Source organism: Macrobrachium rosenbergii, chromosome 45 (genome assembly GCF_040412425.1).
Source record: "Macrobrachium rosenbergii isolate ZJJX-2024 chromosome 45, ASM4041242v1, whole genome shotgun sequence".
Taxonomy (NCBI): Eukaryota; Metazoa; Arthropoda; class Malacostraca; order Decapoda; family Palaemonidae; genus Macrobrachium; species Macrobrachium rosenbergii.
This window is the reverse complement of record NC_089785.1, coordinates 32,454,288-32,471,449: the sequence shown is the minus strand read 5'-3', so window position 1 is coordinate 32,471,449 and position 17,162 is coordinate 32,454,288. Positions and strand designations below refer to the sequence as shown.

The 17,162-nt window shown below is 36.3% G+C and overlaps 1 protein-coding gene across 33 annotated transcripts in view; it reads left to right on the top strand.

The window, feature by feature from the left end:
• Itpr (Inositol 1,4,5,-trisphosphate receptor) overlaps nt 1-17,162 on the top strand; it is a 226,011-nt gene that overhangs the window by 149,129 nt on the left and 59,720 nt on the right. For 27 of the 33 annotated variants that reach the window (XM_067089009.1, XM_067089006.1, XM_067089002.1 and 24 more), the window contains 7 exons: nt 1,253-1,378; nt 3,555-3,695; nt 4,132-4,332; nt 5,720-5,841; nt 8,035-8,170; nt 13,094-13,260; nt 14,758-14,848. In XM_067089009.1, coding sequence (XP_066945110.1) covers nt 1,253-1,378; nt 3,555-3,695; nt 4,132-4,332; nt 5,720-5,841; nt 8,035-8,170; nt 13,094-13,260; nt 14,758-14,848 — 984 coding nt within the window. Of the gene's footprint in view, nt 1-1,252; nt 1,379-3,554; nt 3,696-4,131; nt 4,333-5,719; nt 5,842-8,034; nt 8,171-11,691; nt 11,828-13,093; nt 13,261-14,757; nt 14,849-17,162 lie in introns of all 33 variants that reach the window. The other 6 variants (XM_067089008.1, XM_067089005.1, XM_067088991.1 and 3 more) reach the window with 1 other exon arrangement.

Genomic DNA, 17,162 nt, shown 5'->3' with positions numbered 1-17,162 from the left:
TCTGATCATAATTGTGATTTTAAAACAAGATAGCATGATTTGTTAAGGATACTGGAATCATGAGTGAAAGATTATGATTGCCTTTAATTTCAGCTTCAAGTAGACTTTTCTTGACATTTTCCATATGTCAGTTTGCTATTTTGATTGGTTTTTTCAAATCCCACAAGAGGTGTTCATGGCTTCCCAGTTTTGGAAGGTCAGCCCTATTTTTCATTCTTGAGTTGTGCTTTTTTCTTATAGCAGCCAAGCAAATGTATGCTATTTATTTTACAAGGTTGCACAAAATCAGTTTTTTATTGTGTAATGAATTAATCATATGAGTTTTCTATTACTCTAAATATTTGTTATACTCTCTAAGCACTTGGTCACAATTAGAGTCTCGTAGTCAGTTACCATATGAATGCTTTTGAACTACGTTTTTAATATTGCTTCATCTATGATTGATCATAATTATCCAGAAAGATCTTGCTTGTATCACTTTCTTACATGCCTGCCTTTGGTATGCAGTCACTCAGATGATATCAGGTCGAGTGTAAGGCATTTCAATTTGCTTAAATATTACTGATGTTTAAATGTTCCTCTTCACATTTACTGATATGTATCCTAATCATAAACAGAAGTTGCTCGCTATTATTTTGTATGCCTGCCTTTGATATGTGGATATTTTGATCATAATCATCAGGGATTTTGAATTCAATTAGATGTTACTGATTACTATGTATTTCATACTGATATTTACTCTCAGGACATTGCTTTTAGCTCATCTCACCAGATTTTCAGCTTCCTAAGCTTCTCCCCATTGTATATGACTAATATTTTTGTGAGCGTAATGAATTGCCCTTTTCCACACCCTCAGCCTTAAGCCTATCTTAAGCTTGATCGTAAAAAGGTCAGATTTTAGATCTTAACAAGACTCTACTAAAATATTACTAGAGATAATTTGAGTGACTTGATTGTAGGAGTAAAGTTTTACGTAATTATTCTGTACATAGAAGTGGGTGTGTGTGGGTGTGAGTGTATGTTCGTTGGTTATAACAATGTCACATATGCATATATGTTCATACAAGCATAGTACATACACACGTACATAAAATTACAGGGTATGTCACTTATGCAGTGTTTTATTTATCTTGGAGATTCATAATTTTGCTATTGTATATATGACAAATTGTATTTGTTGTTGTCTGCCTGAGAGAAAGTAATCTAGCACAAAAAGCATTTTTCTTTTATGATCACTTACATTGTTTTTCAGATCCTTGTCAGAATGAATAAACTCTGTGTTACGCAGTCGGCTCACGGTCACTTGAACCCTAAGAGGAACGAGCAGCGACTTTTGCGCAACATGGGTATTCATGCTGTGGTATTGGACTTGCTCCAGGCAAGTATCTTTTCCTTATTTTTATTTCTTACCGTACTGATTATTTTAACATGACTTTGTTATTACGCAGAGAATGTGATGAAATAACTCCATGTCTTTCAGAATTACATTTCAGCCATTCCTTTACATTTCTTCCCACTTTATTGTCCAACTTCTGTAACTGTGACCTATTCCTATTTTCACTTTATTTAAGATAAGATATTAAGGGGAAGCTTTATTAGCATCTGTAAATGTGATTATACTTCAAGTGTCGAATAGAATAGTTTCCTGATGGACTGCATTCTACGTAGCTATTGTGGTTTTATTTTTGTCTTCAGAGCATTCAGTTAAAACAAGTGGTTTTTGCTTTCCTGTAGAAAAGAGCTTCCTTATGTGAACTGATTTGTCTTGATGATGGAGCACATTTTCCATTGTGATTCTGAAAGTGAGCAGGGAGGAAGAATTGGGGCTTTGCTGCAGCAACCTCCAAAAACCTTTTTCTCAGGATAGCATCCAGGGAAGGTAAAGGGACCCCATGCGATTGTGAAACCTAGGGAAGTGCTGCTGCTTCAGAAAATTATTCCAGTTAGGAAGAGCCATTGGATTGCCAACTACAAAGTCCAGGAGGTTTGGGAACCACTCTTGCATATGCCATGAATGAGCATTGAGAGTCATGTTAAGAGAAGGATGATATCTGAAACTTCACCATCACTTGACAGATAAGACAAAAGGGAAGGAAGACGGCATCCAGACCATCGTAAACCTGGAGTATGCAAACTGTGGGCCCAAGGCACTGGGTACAGCTCTGGAGAGGGGTTGATTAGAATTGCAGTTGTAAGCAAGTTGCAAATAAATCCACCTGCCAAAGAGCCCAGCAAATGTCTTATTGAAGCTACCACTCCTACAGAAGGGTCTGAGAGTTCTTGCAGAGAGCATTAGTGACCCCTTTCCGAATGCCTAGTATGAACCAATTACTGATGTGAAGGCTGTACGCCTCTTCCCATGCAAGTATTTCTACTGTCAAGTGGTGTATAGCCTGAATGAGTGCCTCCCTTGCTTCTAGAGGTAATTGACAGCAATGTATTATCAAGCATTACTCTTATAAACCAGTGTGACAAGAATACCACCAAAGCTGAAGGGTCAATGAAGATGGACCTTGGCTTTAGGGTGATATGCTTCAGTTTCTTCTTGGGTAACCAATAATCCTTAGCCTGAAGCCTGAACCACTAGACAGCATTGTTGTAAACTGGGTATGGTATAAAAGAGGAACTTCATGCAATAGGGTCTCCTGCTGGTATTATCAAAGAAGAAACAGCATAAGAGCCCAAATCCCATTCCCAGCAGTGATAAAAAGAACAAAAGGAGATGGAGACACCTGAATGAGTGATGAGATCTGGAAGGAAGAAGCCCACATTCAGAATCTTCTTCGTAGGAGGTATGAGTCATAGAGACACAAATGCCTTCTTGGAGATGACTGTGTGAATGGAGATGAGACTGCTGCATCTGCAGAGAGGGAGAGTCTTGAAGCACCATCTACCAGACACTGTGTTACAGGTTGCCCACCGTGAAGGAAAAATGAATCCTTAAACTAGTACCATGGGTTACCTTATAAAAATGTTGGATCATTTTGAAGGAGGCTGCAGAGGCGCAGTTGAAGTACCAAGCTTCCCCAAATACTGGAAATAAGAAGTGAATATAAATGCAGAATTGGATTGCAAGGCAAATATTACCACCAAGAGAGCAAAACAAAAATTTCTGTTAAGTTAGTGTAGCTGGGTTCATTTCACACAGAATAAGACTAGTTATGATTAACAGGTTTTGTAAAACAAACAAGAATAAAAGTAAAGAATCCCCAGATGAAAACAAAAGTGCTCGCAAAGGAACTGAACAATGAAAAAATAAAGGCTCAACGACATAAATTACTTGGGAGCTAAATCATGAGAGAGTGATACACAAGTGTGGATACTATAAGGAGTCACTTGGAAGAATGTCTAGTAACTGAGGCATCATAGGAGATCTACCCATGTGCCATGAGGGTGTTTAGATCTTGATCGGCCCAAGTTTTGTGCCTGGACTCTTGTGCATGGAGGAAAGGCAATGTATGATTAAGATGGTTGTAACAAATAGAAATTCATGTCTTATGGTTGAAGACATTTATTATTGTGGTCTAATTACTCTATTTCCTTTTAAATTTCAGATACCATACGACAAAAAGGAAGACAAGAGAATGAATGAGTTAATGGAATTGGCGCACCAGTTTCTCCAGAACTTTTGTTTGGGTGATCGTCAAAATCAAGCTCTGTTGTACAAGAACATTGAATTGTTCCTTAATCCAGGAGTACGTATATTTATAAAGTGTTTACATAGTTGTAAATTCAAAATTGTAAAACAGCAGATGTGAAAGCAATACAAAAGCTAAAGCAGTTTATAATTAAGCCCCAAAGACAAAATTCTTCTTCAGCATTACAGTATTAGAACTAAGTAACTATTATAGATGTGCAGAAGCAAGATCCTTAGAAAGAGCTGGTTCATGGACGTAACCAGTATTGATCTATGAATAAGTAATGTGTAAGTTGTTACTGTTAAAGATTCTTGAAAACTTAGAAGCTCTTCAGTACTACATATGCATATTTTGCACTGCTGTTGCTTATGAGTATTAAACACTACTCTTTCACGTATCGGTAGGGTACAAGAGGTATTGATTATACACATCTCTTGTTTGCACGTGCTTGGATGCCAAGCATTATATTAACATTATTTCTGTAATCTTTCAGCTGCTGGAGGCTAAAACAGTCTGCGCAGTATTTAAGGACAACTCACAGCTCTGCGGAGAAGTTTCTGAACGTGTCATTCAGCATTTCATCCACTGTATTGAAACACATGGGCGTCACGTCCAGTACCTGAAATTCCTTCAGACAATAGTCAAAGCCGAGGGCCAGTTTATCCGACGTAGTCAGGACATGGTGATGCAAGAGGTAAGTTCTTTCAGAATGTGTTGTTTGTTGCAATACTTCAACTGTGGACTACAAGATTCATTGTAGGTTCGAGTTTATTTCTTTGGGAATATGATGTATTATGACACATTATGATTTTTACTGCTCTTCTGTCAATATAGCTCTAAAATTGTCATTTATAATCTGTTCCTGTGCTCCTAATTATGCTTGAAAATTTGTTGAGGTTTGAGATTATCTCTTTCAAAACATTCACATTGATATATTTTGTCTCTTCACATATGTATTGTATATACTATAGTGGACCCCTGCCTGTTCATGATTCTAGATTTGCAGCCTTACCTATTTGTGGATTTTTCTGTGGAATGTATATACACATTAATCGTGGAGAATTCGCCTATTCATGGTATTTTTCATAGAGAAATATTCACTAATTACTGTAGCTTCATTTAATTTTTGACTAAATGCATTTTCTGTAATAAAACTATTAAAATACGCAAGTATAAGCGTTTTCGGAGGGTATTTTGATGTTTGAATTATCAAAATAGGTAGTTATAAGCATTTTTAGAAGGTTGTAAAGTATTCACGGATTTTAGCTATTCGTGGGAGTGGTAGTACGCATCCCACGCGAATACCGGGGGTCGACTGTAGTACATATAGCCAATGTTCATGGACTTCCGAATGCCCCAGTCACTGCAGTCTTATGTCTAACAGACAGATAAGCAATGGTACTACTGTATATTAGCCGCCTGGACCTAAAGGTTCATAGAAAGTAACTGCATCACTTTTTGTGTATCTGCTGAGCTGTTAATAGCTTACTAGTTCCCCTGGCATAAGATTGCCTTTAAAGTTCTTAAGCAATTGAAACCATTTCAGGTTATTAGTCATTCTTGTATTCATACTTAAGTCTTTTACTAAGTGCAGCTTCTCTAGGTGTGAGATGTATTTGTTATACAAGTCCTTTCTAGGAAGTTCAACTTGACAGGTAACATAGTTATTGTAAGTACTGTACTTATTTTCATGATGGTGCCTTTTGGATTGTGGTGGCATATGTAAAGAACTACCACCTCTTTTTAGTGTTATACAGAAGGCTTCACCATCTTGGACATATGGATAGCACGTATGTGGTCTGTACTGTATATGTATTAGGTACTCATTTTGTTTGAAAAAAAAAATTGGGCGGAAAAAACTAGATTTTTTTGCACTTCATAATTTCAAAATAAAGTGAAAGTATTCATATTTTTTGTTCAAAGCATATCTCAGAAAAATTATTTTGCAGTAGGTGTAGCGAACATAATCTTATATTTTGCCCTAAATTACTGTAATGAACTGTTGTTTTAGTGGTTAAATCAATCTTGAGAGCTTTATCACTAGCATAAAATCATGACTATTCCATGTTCTTCTCCCGCAGTTGGTGAGTGCTGGGGAGGATGTTCTTGTTTTTTACAACGAGAGGTCATCTTTCAACCTCTTCATCGACATGATGAAAGCGGATCGCAGCAGAATGGATTTCGATGACAGCAGTCCCCTCAGGTATGGAAATGAGGCTGATTAGTTTAACCATTTGGATAGGCTTGATGTAACTTAAATGTGGGAACAGTCTTAACATGTTGAGCCTAGAATTATCACACTTCTTGGTTTAAACTTTGAATATTAGGGCTTTTGAAATAGTTATATACTGTATTTCAAAATAAAATACTAACTCTACCAAGTATCTGATCTGCATTAGATGGAAAAAGGCTCATATTCAATGTACTTGGTCAGAGAATGAGCATAAGTATTTTCTTGCCGTATTTAAAGCCAAATTTATCACTTTGATGTTAGAACATAATCTTTCCTCAGTAGATCTGCACCAGGAATTCTTATTCCATTCCCTGAAGTAAAGGAAGGCAACAGAAGAATCTTAAAGAAAACATTGTCTGAGTGTACGTAAACTAGGGTCTTTGCTATTGTGAGTTCCCAGGAGTGGATGAATGAAATAGACTATTGTATAATGAAGTGTTTTATTGTTGTGTTAATTAACATGCGTGAGGTTTGTTCCCTAACAACTTGATGGCCTTTTTGATCCTGGTGTCTGAGCTAAGACCTTCAAGTACCATATGTCCATCCACCCTTTAATAACTTCAAAAATATTTTTTGTAAATTTTCATTCTGATTTACCGTTCAGATCTATCTTGCTTTGTGTATGTGCATATACTGTGGAGGTTTACCTTATTCATTTGCCTGAAATTAAATTTGTTTTATATGATGATTTTAGAGAGCACATAACTGCACAGTTCAGATTTTTCTTACATAGTTTGCCCCTGTTTGTAAGAGTGTACAGTACTAATTCTTTTATTATACAGTATTGAAGAGTAGGTGTTGTGTAAATTTAATAAGTCCCTTAATAGATCTGCTTAATATTTCATATGAAAATGAAAGGAAACTTGAGATTGATTTTGTTCATTTATTGCAGATTGTATATACAGTATACTGTACTGTATTTCTAACTTTTTAACTCTGTCATCACTGTAACCCCTGTTTTCTCGTGAGTTTGTTTACTTCAAGAATGTAGCACTGTCAGTAATCTTTTTTTTTTTTGTAGTCTCAGGCTTTTAATAAGTTTTAGGTAAATTATTCTCAACATACCTCTGATAGCAAATCCCTTAGCCATATGGCGAGTTTAGCATTTTGCTTCAGTTTCTTTTAGTTAAACTACTTAACAATAATGTTTATCTAAGTTTCATTTTGTTTGGTAAGGCAGTGTTAGACGTGTTTTCCAAAAAAATTTTAAGCCCTTACCAACAGTACCAACTAGCCAATATTTTTGTACATATATTGGTACAGAAATAAAGTTTGTTTAGTTGATATTATGCAAGCACATCATACTAACCAGTTGATGCCAAGTTTGACAGCAGTTTGGTGCCAGAAAATGTGCTTGTGTGATGCCACCTTTAGGAATCTGTAGCTAAGTATCATATACTTGCCTCAGCATTGTCTGATTGTACAGAAGTAATCTGAGTCAGATTGGTGTCACAACCTTTTGTTGAAGTAATTGCAGCGAAGACATTGTAAGAGCAAGATTAGGCCAAGAAGGTAAAACGGTAAGGAATGGTGGTAAATTGATGTGATGATCAAATTTTGACTTCATATTTGCATTAGAATACCTAAAGTCCAAACTGTAAGGGCAGTTTAATCAAATGATTTATTAGTACAGTAAACCTTTCTTGCACAGGTGAGAAGGATCTCCACATTTATTAATCTATTCATAGTTGTGAGTAGGGTATATTCAGTATGTCTTTGTTGAGCCAGGTCAGTGGTCTCAATATGGAATACTGAATTATTTTTTTGTTGGGTTTCATCTTCATTTTTAAGTGGTAAAAGTCTTAAGCTTTTACTGCTATGTTATAGCCTAACGTACAGATAAGTTTTCCTTTATTTTTACAAGAGTTTGACTGCTGGGTAATTTTATATTTTAAAATGGAGGGCACCTAGATGATTAAGTATTCACTTTAGTTTTAAGACCTGTTACTAGGACTTTATGTTTTAAAATGAAAGACAAGAGTGTGAGATATTTGCACTCCAAATAGTAGTCAGGCTTATTCCCAAAACAGTTTTACAACGACAAAAACTTGAATGTGAGAGAATCTTTCCACTATGTAATTTAAGACCTGTTTCAAAATAAGAAAGCTAATGATTGTAAAGGATGTCGTCATGCCCATAATAACATTAAAAGCTGCCTTTCAGGTATCACATAGAGCTGGTGAAGCTGCTGGCCTGTTGCACTGAGGGAAAGAATGCATCAACCGAAATAAAATGTCACAGTCTCTTGCCTCTGGATGACATTGTAGTAATGGTTGAGCACGAGGATTGTATCCCTGAGGTAATGCCAACTGATATCAGAAACCTAAACACTAGGTGTGCATGTAGTTGATTGGTGGGTTCTTTTCATTTCACGAAGAGCTTCCTGTAAACCTTCTGAGGAGGAGACAGATTCTTTACTGAAATGATAATGCTGTTGGTGATGCCAGTTTTTGTCTTGGAGGACTTGAGTTGTGGTTTATGAAATGAATAACTGGAAGTCTGTTTGTTGATTGTTGTTTTGATGTGCTATAAAATCACGAGTAAACTTCCTTCGGGCTAATAAACCTTTTTATTAGTCGACCTTTTTTTTCATTCTTGGGAGTTCAGTATTAGCTCTTAAGTTGCCAGTTGGACACTGTTAGCATTATACATTCGTAGCCCCTTTCAAATCCTAGTACAAGGTAAATGATAGGTATTAAGGTTTCCATAGTGTTTGGTTTGTTATTTAGATGGAAATGAGTAAGGGTAACAGAAGCTACTAAGCAGCAAGATGCCAAGATAGCATTTATATCAGGTAGTGCTACCAGTGAATAATGCGCAGGGAAGCTAATTTTTTATCAAGTATGGGTGAAAACAGAGGTTTTCAGGAAGGATGAAATTATTATTTTGTAACATTTTATCGAGGCCATTATGTTATTGTTAGATATACAGGGCTCGTCATAAGGTATTTTTTTTTGTACGTAAGATTAAACATTGAACCATTTTGAAGATAAGGAAGTACTGCAGTAGGTGAGGGGAAGCAAGGAGGAACCAAACGAAAGTGAAAGGCAAAAGGCAGTGCTGCTAGGGACTAAAAAAAAGCTACAAAGAATTTATTGTGCAATGTGAAGTTGCTAGGCAGGATTTAGCATAGGGGATACCCCTACAGGAAATGGGAAAAGGGGCCATTGCAGCTGAGCTATATGGTAGTCTGTTATGGTGCATTTAGGGGAGAGGGAGCTTTCATTCACTGATCAGCTTAGGGGTCTGCACTTTTTTTTTTAAACTATTTACATCAGAAAGAATGAACTTCAAGGCTGGATGACCGGGTAATGTTTGAAACCAATATTTCAAGAGCATGCATTATTGCTATTAAAAGAAGTTGAATACAGTATTATGCAAGATTTAGTTAATAAAAAAATTGAGTTTCACTTTGTAAATTACAGTAATACCCCGAGCTTGCGCGATTTGAGTTGCACGAATTCACAAACACATGAATTTTTCATTGGAACCTAACTAATGGTCATACACGAGTTTTTCTCAGACACGTGAACATTTGCAAACACTGAGAAGCTCTGCAAAAGTGTTTGTTTAATTTTTTATCTAATTTATGTTTTTAGGCTTTTAAGTGTAAATTAAATAACATTCAATATTAAAAGTAATTTCTCTCTCTCTCTCTCTCTCTCTCTCTCTCTCTCTCTCTCTCTCTCTCTCTCTCTCTCTCTCTCTCTCTCTCTTTTAGTGAGATGAGAGAAGTTTTATGGTACATGTATACAGGTATGTTTATTTGTTTTGTATGGTAAATAAATTTTTTACCTAATAATAAGTAGCCTACTAATTTTCAAATAATATAATAATAATAATAATATAACTGTAGTTATAAAATTCGTATTATTTAAACAAACAAATTCTTCCCCTCTCTTTTGTAAGAAGGTCGAAGGCAAAAGCTGTCAGACATGTCATTTAACGTGACAAGAAGGGGGAGTGGTGTTGCCGATCAGTGGTCAAATGTTTCTTGTAATTTCTCTCTCTCTCTCTCTCTCTCTCTCTCTCTCTCTCTCTCTCTCTCTCTCTCTCTCTCTCTCTCTCTCTCTCTCGTTCGTGGTTAGCCAACCTACGTCTTACTGTTTCTCTGTATGTCTTTAACTGTGCAGTGGATAATTTTAAATTGATCTAATTTTACCTGTACCGTTTACGAACTGTAAATGTGCCGTTCTAAAACATAGAGACATAGAGCATTTCAGAACAAAGAGAAAGAGAATAAAGAAGTTTTTAAAAACAAGGTTGAGAAGACTTCTAAAAATAGATCGGTGGAATGGGGGAGAGAGAGAAATAGGATACGAATCTTCACACACTCCTATATTCTTACGTTAACCATTTATTTCTTTTTTTAAGGGTAATATATTAAGCTAACTTTTAAATGAAATTACAGTAACTTTAATTTCACTTAAAAGTTAGTTTAATACTGAATTTCCATCTTTTGATATCTAACATAAGAATAACTCTCTCTCTCTCTCTCTCTCTCTCTCTCTCTCTCTCTCTCTCTCTCTCTCTCTCTCATGTTATTCTCTCTGTCTCCATAATAATTCATAAATAATTTAACTTGATATTTCAAGTAAGGACAATCTCTCTCTCTCTCTCTCTCTCTCTCTCTCTCTCTCTCTCTCTCTCTCTCTCTCTCTCTCTCTCTCTCTCTCTGTGTTATTCTCTCAGTCTCCGTAATAATTGATAAATAATTTCACTCTCTTAAGTAAGGACAACTCTCTCTCTCTCTCTCTCTCTCTCTCTCTCTCTCTCTCTCTCTCTCTCTCTCTCTCTCTCTCTCTCTCTTAGTTAGCACTCACACATTTATACAACTTATTATTTCTCTGTGTGTCTCTACCTGTCCAGTAGATAGTTTAAATTGATCTAATTTTACCTGTACTGTCCACGAAGTGTAAATGTGCTAGTGTGGCAAATATGTTCCAAAACATAGAGACATAATAACTAAGAGTTATATTAGTCAAAATAAAAAAACACTTGTTTGTTCATGAAAAAGCATTTCAGAATAAAGAGAAACAGACTTAGAATAAAGAAGTTATTAAAAAGAGGTTGGGAAGGCTAATAAAAATAGATCAGTCGGGAGGGGAGAGAGAGAAATTCTCTTCCAACTCTCAATTTTTATGTCAACCATTTATTTCTTTTTTTTAAGGGTAATGTATTAAGCTAACTTTTAAGTGAAATTACAGTAACTAGTTTCTTTGGGAGCATGATTAGGGTCATATTTAGTGTTTAAACTTTAGAAATAAGCATTTATTAGCATTTTTAGAGACTGTGCCAAACTTATGCGAAAATTCACCCTGCGCGAGGGGTTCTGGGACCTAACCTCGTGTAAGTTCGGGGTATGACTGTACTGTTTTCCTTAGCAATCAATTTTTAGAGTTAAAGCAAGTTTGTTGGAAGATTTGGACGAAATAATAACCAGTGATTTAGGGGTAGGCTTTGTTTTTGCTTGGCATGGTATCTAGGCAATCAGGGACTTTAGTGAATAAAAAACTTCTCTTTTTGTTGTTGCTTTGATTTCTAAAAGTTCTTAGTGTTTGGTGTAGCCATTGTGTTTTGTAGAATGTATTTTGAATGTATTGTTATACAATAAACCAAGTTTTTTTTTTAAACAAAGTAAAGAATCTGTCTCCATGGTTCCGAAACTTAATAAAAGTCTTCAGTTTCCAGATGACTGGATCCAGCTGGGAGTTGTACGTGACAGAGTGTCGTTGTCGGCGTCGTTAGCCACCGTAGAATGAAACTGTGCTTGTGGTTGTGTCTTTGATAGATAATGCTTGAATAATTTCATTTCCTTAGGTACCACATAGAACTTGTAAATCTCCTGGCCGAATTGACCGAAGGGAAGAATGTGTACACGGAGATCAAGTGTCACAGTTTAATCACACTGGATGACATTGATTCCATTGTGACACATCCAGATTGTATCATTGAGGTATTGTAACCAAAAGCAGCTGCCTCCATGCAGTTTCCCTATACGCGCCTGTATCAGTGTTTAGTCGTATCTGTGTTTAGCGAGTACAGTACAGTACTACATTTCTGTTTTCATTCACTCGTTGTTTGGACTTCCTCCGAGTTTTATGCAATGAGTTCATGCATCAGAGAAAGGCTTCAGCAGCAAGCATGGTATTCGCATTCCCCCTTGTCCTCTCTTCCGTCACTTACGAATATTGTGACTACCAAATTTGTGAAAAATTACGTGTTTCTTAAGGTTGCCAGTTTTTTTCAAAACCAGTTCTCCTCTCTGTTACTAAGTGAATCTACGGTAACTTGCTTCATGCCATTACTTTTCTGCTTATGCCATCTTATGACTATAGAATGTCATCTGATGAAATGTTTTGTCACTTGGAGTCAAAATTCCTCGAAGTTTCTTTGAAACAGAAGTGTTGCTTTATCATATAGCTGAGGATCTATTGGCTTCTGCTTAGTTATTATAATGTACTTGGAGTGACCGTAGTCATGGTATGTATTCCATGGCTCTACTCTTGTTTTTTATTATTATTATAATCTATGATTTTATATTGACATATTAATAAAACTCAAGTTTACATCATAGACCTTTGGAATGACTTGTACTATATGCATGGTTTATTTATGGATAGCTGTCACATTCTTCATTTACTCCCTTTTGTCGTGTTCTACAGTGACTATTTGACTTGTTAACCCCTAGGCTAAAAGGAAAGAATTCAGGTTAACTCTTGCTGTATATTATGTGCCCTATATTCTTGTGGTAGTTATAGTTCTTGGAAAGTCTGTACACACGGTGATTGTTTTCTGTGCATTATAGTTCTTACCAGCAGATTTGCATTTTGTATAGAGAAGATTCATTAGGATAAGAATAGAAGGGACGCAAGGTTGTATCCATAAAGTTTGAGCCACTTTCAGTGTTTATGATAAAGTAAAGCTATTGCCAAGGGTGTTGAATTGGAATCTTCCCATGGAGGATTCATTTTCGTTAGATGAGAGAATATTTTGTTTAACTAAACAAGTAAGTGGCGTCGAGTATCAATGATGAATCTCCATCTTTGGTTGTAGAGTTCACCCAGGTAATAGATGTCATTGTTTGATGTTTTTTGTAGTTATCTTCATGTGTGCATGCGGCATCTAAATGTTTTAAATCCTATATTTTGCTGTTTCAGTGAAAGAATAATGTATATGGAAAGATGTTACTCACTATTCACCGCCATATGTCTGTTTGCAGGTAAAAGAAGCATACATCAACTTCCTCAACCACTGCTACATTGACACAGAGGTGGAAATGAAGGAAATCTACAATTCGCATCACATATGGAGCTTGTTTGAAAAGTCATTCCTCGTCGACATGGCTCGCGTTGCCACTGCTCCACCTGATCGGAAACATGCTGACAAGTAAGCGGCGTTCTTTGATTATTCTGTTAGGTGACTGGAGGTTTTATGGTGGGGCAGTAGGTTTATGCCAGCGTTTTCTGTGGGGTTAGCTCCCATAGGGAGGTAGTGCCATTAGTGCACCTCACGTGGTGCACTTTAAGCATTAAGAGCCGTTTGTTGGCCGAGTCGGTTCAGCTTCAGACTGTCACTCGATGGGCCGAAGTTCAATTCCCGCGGCCGGCTGATGAAGAGTTAGAGGAATTTATTTCTGGTGATAGAAATCCATTTCTCACTATAATGTGGTTCGGATTCAACAATAAGCTGTAGGTCCCGTTGCTAAGTAACCAATTGGTTCTTAGCCACGTAAAATAAGTCTAATCCTTTGGGCCAGCCCTAGGAGAGCTGTTAATCAGCTCAGTGGTCTGGTAAAACTAAGGTATACTTTTTTTTTGTAAGCATTACTTAAGGTCTTTGCAGCATCCCTTTGGCCCCTAGCTGCAACCCCTGTCATTCCTTTTACTGAACCTCTGTTTATTTTCTCTTTCTTCCATCTTACTTTCCACCTTCTCCTAACAATTGTTTCTTAGTGCAACTGCAAGGTTTTCCTCCTGTTACACCTTTCAAACCTTCTTAATATCAGTTTCCATTTCATCACTGAATGACCTCATAGTTCCTAGTGCTTTGCCTTTGGCCTAAATTCTATATTCTATTCTATTTCTATGGGGGTTACCACCGATAGCTGTGCTGAACGCTGTGTAAGTAGTCAGAATTGATTGGCTGTGAATTATCTTGTGTCACAGCCATCAGGGTCACAGATTTAGGCGGTCCAAAAGGTTAGCTGCAGCATCCTTTGGGCCTTCAGCTGCTGTGCTTTCTATTATAAGGGTTTCATCTTCTTTAATAATAATAATAATAATAATAATAATATAATAATAATAATAATAATAATAAATACATTTTATACATTTTATCCTTTTGAGTTTTTCTCACGTAGACGACCTGCTTTTTATTTTTTGTTTCCTTGCTCCAGTCTTTGCCCCAATTGTAAATGAGCTCTTGATGCAGCCCTATGGAAATCTAGAAGTGACTCATTGGTGTGGTTAATGTGCTAAATAATTTTGAACATCTTTGTGCCCTTTGAGTTTGCACTGGGTTTAATTACCCAGATGGAGGATATTTTCAGGTTGCTATACAAAACCTTTTAATCAATACTAGCCTTATTCCATGTGAAATGGATCCAGTCACACTGACTATAAGAGTTAGAAAAGGAAGTTCTACTGAGCTCAGAACTCACTGTCCACCAGCTGTCACTTCCGTGTGTTCTGTTTGGCTCTGACAATGTCAAATTTATGTTATGTTTCCCAGTCAAAGAATTTGTATAGGTGTTTTATGTGGGAGTAGCCGTAGGGAACAGATGAAATGCAATAGGATGAAAGTATAAATTACAGTGATAATCATTGGTGTATCATTGTCAGAATTATTACTGAACATAATGTGTTTTATTCATTTTTTACACAGGGCCCTTGAAAGCTATGTCATCAACTCCCTGATGAATATTATCACCACGTTCTTCAAAAGTCCATTCTCCGATCAAAGTCAGACTATCCAGGTAAGTTTTGGCGTTAGGTCAATTAGCCTGAAATGAATAGATGATCATTTTACAAGTACTAGAGTCGTAAAAAGTATCTGAGGTTTTATGAGCCTTATCATGCTGAATGTTTGCAAATAAACTAGAGCAATTATGATTTTGATTGTGTTCTTATGATACTACATGTCTGATGCTTTGTTGAAACTGCATTTTGATATCTGATGTGGCTTTCAGGAAAGGGTTTACTCTCTGTTTGTAGGTAATTACAGCTGCTTATTTATCACATGATTCATTGGTTGTTAATTCAGCTTTCTTTAGGAAACATGTTTTATGGAGACCATGTTTTTGTGCATCGTGTTCCTTGAAAAATACTATGGAATCTAATTCTTCTTTAACTGTCTTTCTGTGGTCTGTTCTTTGAAAATGTGTTGGGTACTCATGGGCTGTAATTTTAAGTTCTGGTGTATATCATTTTTAATGAACTGTTGTTTTCAAGTTAATTTTGTAAAGATCTGAAACGAAATGCTTCGAGTTTTGTCCTGCTTGTGAGCTTTTATAAATGAACTTGAGCTGAGAAGAGAAATACATACATAAAATAACTAACTAAAGTGCTTCAAGAAATGCACAAGGAAAATGAAGTGGGGAATTTCCCAGATAGTGTGTGGCCTTGACTGGGAGCATTTTAGAAAGTACCGAAGGTTCTTTAAAGAGACCCTTGGGGTCCCCACTTCAAGGCTTTTTGACATTAGCTCTCCATCCATTCCTGTGGGCCATTCCCACCATCTGTTCACCTTAAACTTTGCCCTACTCAAAACTGAAGCTAAACCCTATACGGGGGTAGTGCTGTCAGTGCACCTCACTTGGTGCACTGTAGGCATTACTCAAGGAGTCAAGGGTCTTTGCAGCATCCCTTCGGCCCCTAGCTGCAACCTCTATATCATTCCTTTTATTGTACCTCTGTTCATTTATTCTGTGTTCCATCTGACTTTCCACCCTCTCCTAACAGTTGTTTCATAGTGCAACTGCAAGGTTTTCCTCCTGTTACACCTTTCATACCTTCTTACTGTCAATCTGTTTCAGCGCTGAATGACCCCGTATGACCCAGTGCTTGGCCTTTGGCCTAAATTTTATATTCTATTCTATTCCCTTTTAAAAACAAATGTTTGACACTGGACTTTAGATACTAGTGTGTCCGGATATTATTATATTCCTACAAGGTGAAAGATACACAATTTGACAGGCAGTGTGTTCCCAAGACTTTGTGTAGTAATTATAAATTTGAAGCCTCCTCCAGAAGGCTTGTGACTTTTTTATCATTTTTCTTTTTTGGAATTTGTTTTATCAGCTACTGGAGAATTTTGATGAGCTGTGTATGCAAATTACTTGAAGAGTCAGAAGTAGTATAACTGCAGTGTTTGTGTAAATATTAGTGTATACAATTCATTCATGGGAAATATGAGAATGGGCTTGACAGAATGACTCACATGTTGGTAATAATACTGCTCATAGAAATACATGTTAATGGTCAGCATAACACCAACCTTATCTGTCCAATTTATGATTAACAATATGTGAGTGAATTATGCCCCTAATTACTGTTAATTAATGTAGGTTATTGAGTACTGTACAAGAAAAACGGAAGCCCACAATTGAAAGAACTTACCTAGGTATGGTGAACAATGGGCTTGCTGTGAAGGGAGTGGATTAAACAGCAGGTTTTTTAGTGATAGAATATTTTTTTTGTTGCCCTTTAAATGGTAATTGTGCATCTCATTGTAATATATTTGACAAGGCTCAGTAAATTGAAGTTGAAAAGATTAAGTTGAAGTTAGCCACTATACTATGTGATAGGTTTGTACCCTAAAAATCAGTATTTAAAAAAAAATGTGTTTTGAATGGTTCTTCTCATTTCAATGAAAAATTTTTTTCTTATTCACATATTCTATAGTTTATGTAGTTATAATTTTTTTTAATATCTCTTTGTATAGTTGGTCATATTATTTTTATATATTTACTGATATCTACAATACCGACAGTTTTGTCAAATATCTAATTGTTCAACAGTAACTGATTGCAAAGAAACACTTGCACTTACACACCACACCTAGTGATTTGAATATTTAATATATTTGTAATGCAGTTTTTATCTTTACAAACATGTTATAATGTAACAGAAATAGTTCTAAAAACATTTTACTGAGAGAAAAAGAAATGAGCGCAAACTAGTCATTCATTTTTCAGAGGTGAACTTCGAATGTCAAGGCAACCATAAGCAATTGAATTAATGGTAATCTTATTGCCAGTATGTTTGTCCAGCCAGGGGATGTTTGATAGG